Source organism: Muscardinus avellanarius (genome assembly GCF_963383645.1).
Source record: "Muscardinus avellanarius genome assembly, chromosome: 13".
NCBI lineage: Eukaryota > Metazoa > Chordata > Mammalia > Rodentia > Gliridae > Muscardinus > Muscardinus avellanarius.
Window position 1 is genome coordinate 54,725,473 of NC_137799.1, and position 7,295 is coordinate 54,732,767.

The following is a 7,295-nucleotide window of genomic DNA, read 5'->3' on the forward strand; positions in this document are numbered from 1 at the left end:
GTAGGTTCTCAATTCAGCTTAAGCAACTTAGTAAGACCCTCTCCAACTTAGTGAAACCCTACAAAAATAAAAAATAGGGCTGGGGTGTAGACAGAAAATGGGAGTCCAAATAGTATTTCTTTTGGTTTGTTTTTAAATGAAACTCTGAAAATAAAATGATTTCATTCTTACCATTCCACAATTTAAGTTTTTGTCAACTTTGCAGAAGGTATGAGGAGGGGTTTCTCCTTTGCTGGTTACAATAACACATATATCAGTTACAGCCAAGGAATTCTGGGGTCGAATTGGAGGAGCCCTTCGATACGTAATAAAGATTCTTTGTGAAGTAGTTGAACTATTGTTGACATTGGCACAGCGACCATAGGGAGTGACTACGATCACTTCACATCCTGGGATAAGTCTTTCTTTTCCTTCATATAAAACTCTGCAAATCAAGAAAGGGCAGAAGATAAAGATAGGTTTCAGGTTAATGCTGGCTTTATTCTGGAAACAAACAAAAATGTGGTCTCTCCTATTTTTTCTTAAGTCTTAATTATAAACCAAAACCAAAATTACTTTAAGAACAATAAATCTCTGAGTTCTTTCAAAAGCTAGCACACAATTTAATATCAGAATTGAATAGTTTAAGCCCAGTGTGGTGGTAAATGCTTGTAATACCAATACTTGGGAGACTGAGTCAGAAGATCGAAGGTTTAAGGACAGCCTCAGCAAGTAATGAGATTCTCATCAACCTAGCAAGACTCTGTTTCAAAATAAAAATAAAGTAGAGCCGGGCGTGGTGGCGCACGCTTGTAATCCCCGCGCTTGGGAGGCAGAGACAGGAGGATCACACAGGTTCGAAGCCAGCCATGCGCGTTGGCTTAGGAGACCCTGTTTCCAAATAAAAATGTAAAAATAGGTCTGGGAGTGTAGCCCGGAGATAGAGGGCTTCCAGGAACCCCAGTACCACCAAAAAGAAAAAAAGTAGGACTGGGGATGTAGCTCAGAGGTAGAATTCCCTGGGTTCCATCCTAAGTACAAAAAGAGAGAGAGACAGGGAGAGCTGGGCATGGTATCACCCTGTCCCTGGGGATAGAACCCAGGGGCATTCTACCTCTGAGCTACATTTCCTATTTTTTAGACTTTATTTTGAAACAGGATCTCACTGAGTTGCAGAGATCCTCACTAAGTAATAGCTGAGGCTATTCTTGAACCACGATCCTCCTGTTTCAGCCTCCCAAATGCTGGGATTATAAGCATGCGCCACCATGCCCAGCTTTTTTGAGAGAGTTGCAGAGTTGCTCAAGCTGGCCTTAAACTTGTGATCCTCTTGCCTCAGCCTCCTGAGCCGCCAGGATTACAAGCATGTACCACGACACCTGGCTAATTTTTTACTGCTTATTGTAAGATACATACACAAAAAAGACCACAAATATTCTATTCTAGATTATTAGAATTTTCATTATGTACTTTCCACATTAAAAGAAATGAATAAATGAAACATAAATAGAAACAGAAAAACATAACTTCACACCAAATTGGTAAGTTAAACACATAGAGCCTGGCATGGTGGCACACGCTTGTAATCCCTGCGCTTGGGAGGCGGAGACAGGAGGATCAAGCAGGTTTGAAGCCAGTGGTGCTGGCGTATGAGACCGTTTCCAAATAAAAATATAAAAAAAATAGGTCTGGGAGTGAAGCCCAGAGGTAGAAGGGCTTCCAGGAACCCCAGTACCACAAAACACACACACATACACAGAAACCCTATTTCAAGATTTTTTTTTTGAGGGGGTACTGGGGATAGAACCCAGGGGCATTCTACCTCTGAGCTATACCCCCTAGCCCTATTTTTATTCTTTATTTTGAAATAGAGTCTCACTACATTGCAAAGAGCCTAAGTAGCTGAGGCTGTCCACAAACTGCAACCCTCCTGTTTCAGCCCCAGTTCAAATAATTTTTTTTTGTTTTGTTTTGTTTTTTTTTTTTTGGTGGTACTGGGGGTGGAACCCAGAGGCTTTCTACCTCCAGGCTATACTCCCAGACCTATTTTATATTTTACTTGGAAACAGGGTCTCACTAAGTTGCTGAGAGCCTCACTAAGTAGCTTAGGCTAACTTCGAACCTGTGCAATCCTCCTTGTCTCAGCCTCCCAAGTGTGGGGATTACAAGCGTGCGCCACCACACCCGGCTTCAAATAATTTTTTAACATAGTACTTTGTAAACAATGGGATATATTCTAAAGACAAGGATCTATAAGTGACAAAGAAATAGGCTTACTATTGTTAGTAATGTTGTAACTCTGAAATTACTTTATGTATAAGAGAATGCAATATGTAACATATTTATATTTTGGAGAAACATATTTATATTTTTAAGAACGTAACATTTACAGTGTAAAAAAACAAGGTGCAAATTTTTTTAAAATGTGGTTTTATTTTGGTATTGGGGACTGTATCCAGTGGTATTCTAACAGAGCTATACCCAGGCCTGTTTTATTTTTTATTTAAAATAGGGTCTCACTCAAATGAATCTGTTATGTGAGATTATCAGTTAATTGTGGATAAATTGCTATAATAAATAAATAATAAATAAATAAATAAAAACATGGGGGTTTTTTTGTTTTTTTTGCAGGTCTGGGGATAGAACCCAGGGGCATTTGACCTCCGAGCTACACCCCCTGCCCTATTTTTTATTCTTTATTTTGAAACCGGGTCTCACTGAGTTGCAGAGGGCCTCACTAAGTAGCTGAGGCTGTCCGCGTACCACGATCCTCTAGGTCGCAGCCTCCTGAATGCTGGGATTACCAGCGTGCACTAACACACCCGGCTATAAAAACATGATTTAAAAAAAACAGGTCTCACTAAATCACCATGTGCAGGCCTCAAACCTGTAATCCTCTCGTCTCAGGTCCTAAGTACTAGGATTTTGTGTGCAATACTGTGCCCATACAAAAAAATATAGTTTTTTTAAATTGCCTCTGATTCTTTTACATTTAATTAATAAGCTAATCTGCTGAGTAAACAAAAACAAACATGCATTTCAGAGTCAAATTCCTTCATTTCAATAATATTCTTTGAAAGAAAATGGTGTAACAGCCAGGCGTGGTGGCGCACACTTGGTAATCCCAGCATTCCGGAGGCTGAGACCAGAGGATCGCAGTTTACAGACAGTCTCAGCTACTTAGTGAGGCCCTCTGCAACTCAGTGAGACCCGGTTTCAAAATAAAGAATAAAAAGTAGGGCAGGGGGTGTTGCTCAGAGGTCAAATGCCCCTGGGTTCCATCCCCAGACCCACAAAAAAAAAAAAAAAAAGAAAAAGAAAAAGAAAAAGAGAAAAGAAAATGGTATAACAATATAAGAAATGTAATGCACAGAAATTCAATAAGGGTATGTACGGATATATAAAATATGACTATAGTTGATCCTGAAGTTACAAATAATAATAAGACCATCATGAAATTCATATTTCTAGCTGGGTGTGGTAGTACATGCTTATAATCTCAAAACTTGGGAGATGGGAGGATCCAGGTTCGCTGCCAGCCTCAGCTACTTAGTGAGGCCCTTCACAGCCTAGTGAGGCCCTGTCTCAAAATAAAGAAAAAAAAAAAATTGGGCTAGAAGTGTAGCTCAGAGGTAAAATACCCCTTGATTTAATCCCCAGCACCACAAAAAAATAAATAAAATAAAAATTAGCCGGGTGTGGTGGCACACGCTTGTAATCCCCGCGCTTGGGAGGCTGAGACAGGAGGATCGCACAGGTTCGAAGCCAGCCTCAGCTACTTAGTGAGGCTCTCAGCAACTTAGTGAGACCCTGTTTCTAATAAAATATAAAATAGGTCTGGGAATATAGCCCAGAGATAGAAAGCCTCTGGGTTCCACCCCCTGTGCCACCTAAATAAATAAATAATTTAAAAATTTAAAATCATAGCCAGGTATGGTAGCACACACTTATAATCCCAGCATTTGGGATTCCAAGACAGGAGGATCGTGGTTTGCTGCCAGCCTTAGCTACTTAGTGCGGACCTTTGCAACTCAGTGAGACCATTTCAAAATAAAGAATAAAAAAAAAAATTAAGTGGAAAGGGGGGTGTAGCTTGGAGGTAGAATGCCCCTGAGTTCCATCCCCAGTGTTGAGGGAAAAAAAAAGTTGCCAGGCATGATGGCGCATGCTTGCAATCCCCACGCTTGGGAAGCGAAGACAGGAGGATCGCACAGGTTTAAGAGACCCTGTTTCCAAATTTAAAAAAAAAAAAAAAAAAAAAAAACATAAAATAGGTCTGGGAGTGTAGCCCAGAGGTAGAAGGGTTTCCAGGAACCCCAGTACCACAAAAAAAAAAAAAAAAAATTAAAAATTCACACTCTACAACTATGCACCTTAAATAAATTGTATTCCCCTCACTATAGCGAACAAAAGTCACCATACCCAATATCTATAAGGGGTGGTTTGTCTCTCCCTCTCTTATAACACAGGAAAAGCTCTGGGCTTTTCAGACTTCCATAGTTCAAGTTTGCTTGGAGAGCTGATGGAGTGGCTTCAACACAGGTATAACCTTCAGGTACTGTTTCCCCAGCTGACTTGATAATAACAGCAATGTCTGTAATTGGAGCTTTAGGTCCAGTTGACTTAGAATCAAAACGATTTATTTCTTGATCCAAAAGAGTGGATGTGTCAGTGAGACCTGCCACAACAAAGTAGTCTGTCACTCTTGGTCCTTTGTCTTCTATCATGGCTGCTATTCTGTTTCCTAAAAAGGGAAAGAGGGAGAGAAATCAATGAAATAAAATGCTTTATCATGATTCATTTATCTATGAGTTAGTGATAAGCAACTAGCATACTTCCAAGTTAGATTTATAATCAAAATGTCAAAATGTCAGCCAGGCGTGGTGGCACATGCTTATAATCCTGCTTGGGAGGCTGAGACAGGAGGATCGTGCAGGTTCGAAGCCAGCCTCAGCTACTTAGTAAGGCTCTCAGCAACTTAGTGAGACCTTGTTTCCAAATAAAATATGAAATAGGTCTGGGAGTATAGCCTGGAGGTAGAAAGCCTCTGGGTTCCACCCCCAGTACCGCCAAACAAAAAAAAAAGAGAGAGAGAAAAAAAAAGTCAAAATGTTATTTTGAGAAAGTTTTTTTTTTTTAATGGTATTAGGGATTGAACCAAAAATACTCTACCTTTGAGCTACATCCCCAACTCTCTTCTCCCCATTTTTTTTTTTTTTTTTTTTGGAAAAGGGTCTCACTATGTTGCTGAGACTGGCTTGAACCTGTGATCCTCCTGTCTTAACTTTCCAAGGATTATAGGTACCCACCACCATGCTCGGCTTCAATTTTTATTTTGAGAAAGGGATCTCACTAAGTTGCTTAAGTTGACCTCAAATTGGGATCCTCCTCTCAAGTCACTGGGATTACAGATATGTGCTACCATAACTGGAAAACACAGAAATCCTAGAACTGTACTTTACATTCAAAAAAATTGAGTACAACATGGACACAGCTCAATGATAGAACGCTTGCCTAGCATGTATAAGACCCAACACCAGTAAGATAAACTTTCTTTTCAAACACACATAGAACATTCACCAAGATAAAGAGCTGACTCAAAGGCCAAGCGTGACCGGGCGTGGTGGCGCACGCTTGTAATCCCCGCGCTTGGGAGGCAGAGACAGGAGGATCACGCAGGTTCGAAGCCAGCCGCGCGCGCTGGCTTAGAAGACCCTGTTTCCAAATGAAAATGTAAAAATAGGTCTGGGAGTGTAGCCCGGAGGTAGAAGGGCTTCCAGGAACCCCAGTACCACCACCAAAAAAAAAAAAAAAAGCCAAGCGTGGTTGTGCACCCTTGTAATCCCAGCATTTGGGAGGTTGAGACAGGAGGATCTGGGTTCATGGACAGCCTCAGCTACTTTGTGAGGCCCTTTGCAACTCAGTGAGACACTGTTTCAAAAAAAAGAATAAAAAATAAGGATGGGAGTGTAGCTCAGAGGTAGACACCCCTGGGTTCCATCCCCAGTACTGCAAAACAAACAAACAAATAAATAAAATAAAAATTTCCAAGTATTCAGAAATTAAACAATACCCATCTAAATAACTCATGGAACAAAGAAGAAACTGTGAGGGCATCATGATAAGTAGAATAAGCCAGACACAAAAACAGATACTACGTGATCTTTCCTACACATGGAAGCTAAAAAAGTTTATTTTAGCTGAGTGTGGTGGCACATACTTGTAATCCCAGTATAGTGGAGGCTGAGACAGGAGGATTACAAATTCAAGTATAGCCTCAGCAAGTAGTTAAGACTCTCAGAAACCTAGCAAGACCCTCTTTCAAAACAAAAATAAAAATTGGGTTGGGGATTGTAGCTGAGAAGTAGAATACCACTGGGTTCAATCCCAAGTACCATACACACACACACACACACACACACACACACACACACACACAGAGTTTATCTCAAAGAAGAAAATAAAATAGTAATCACCTCAGACTTGAAGGGTAGGAGGAAAGACAGGTTGCATAAGTACCAAAATACAGATGGGAGGAGTAAATTCTATTATCTATAGCACAGTAGGGTAATTATTGCTCACAATGTCATATACTTTATAAAGATAATATATTTTATATCTTTACAAAATATCATAGAGTTTACAAAGAACTAGAAGAGTCAGGCATGGTGGTGCACACCTATAAACTAGGTACTGGGTAGGCTGAGAGAAGAGAATCAATACCAGCCCCAGATACTTAGCAAGACTCAGAAAAGTAGGAAGACCCTATTTCTTAATCTCTCTTTTTTTTTTTTTTTTTTTTTTTTCTTTTTTCCCTTACTGGGGCTTGAACTGAGGCACATTCTACTTCTGGACTACACCCTGAGTCTTTTTTTTTTTTTTTTTTTTTTTTTGGTAGTACTGGGGTAGAACCCAGGGGCTTTCTACCTCCGGGCTATACTCCCAGACCTATTTTATATTTTTTATTTGGAAACAGGGTCTCACTAAGTTATTAAGAGCCTCACTAAGTAGCTGAGGTTGGCTTCCAACCTGTGCGATCCTCGTGTCTCAGCCTCCCAAACGCTGGGATTACAAGCATGTGCCACCAAACCCAGCAGCCTATTTTATTTTTAATTTTGAAAGAGGGTTTCACTAAGTTGCTGAGAACCTAACCAAGTTGCTGATGCAGGCTATACACCTGTGATCCTTCTTCTCAATCTCTCAAGTATTGGGATTGCAGGCATGTGGCACCATGCCACTGAGACCCTGTTTCAAAACAAAAAATAAAAAAGGATGCAGTCTGGAGGTAGAAAAGCCCTGGGTTCAATCCCAGCATC

At 40.4% G+C, this 7,295-nt stretch overlaps 1 protein-coding gene across 11 annotated transcripts in view; it reads right to left on the reverse strand.

The window, feature by feature from the left end:
• DENND4C (DENN domain containing 4C) overlaps positions 1-4,706 on the reverse strand; it is a gene marked incomplete at both ends in the record, with an annotated part of 121,895 nt that extends 117,189 nt beyond the window's left edge. For 10 of the 11 annotated variants that reach the window (XM_080709180.1, XM_080709186.1, XM_080709187.1 and 7 more), the window contains 2 exons: positions 172-424; positions 4,402-4,706. In XM_080709180.1, the coding sequence (XP_080565306.1) occupies positions 172-424; positions 4,402-4,706 (558 nt within the window). The remainder of the gene's footprint in view (positions 1-171; positions 425-4,401) is intronic. The other variant, XM_080709179.1, reaches the window with a different exon arrangement.
• Between the last annotated feature and the right edge of the window lie 2,589 nt (positions 4,707-7,295).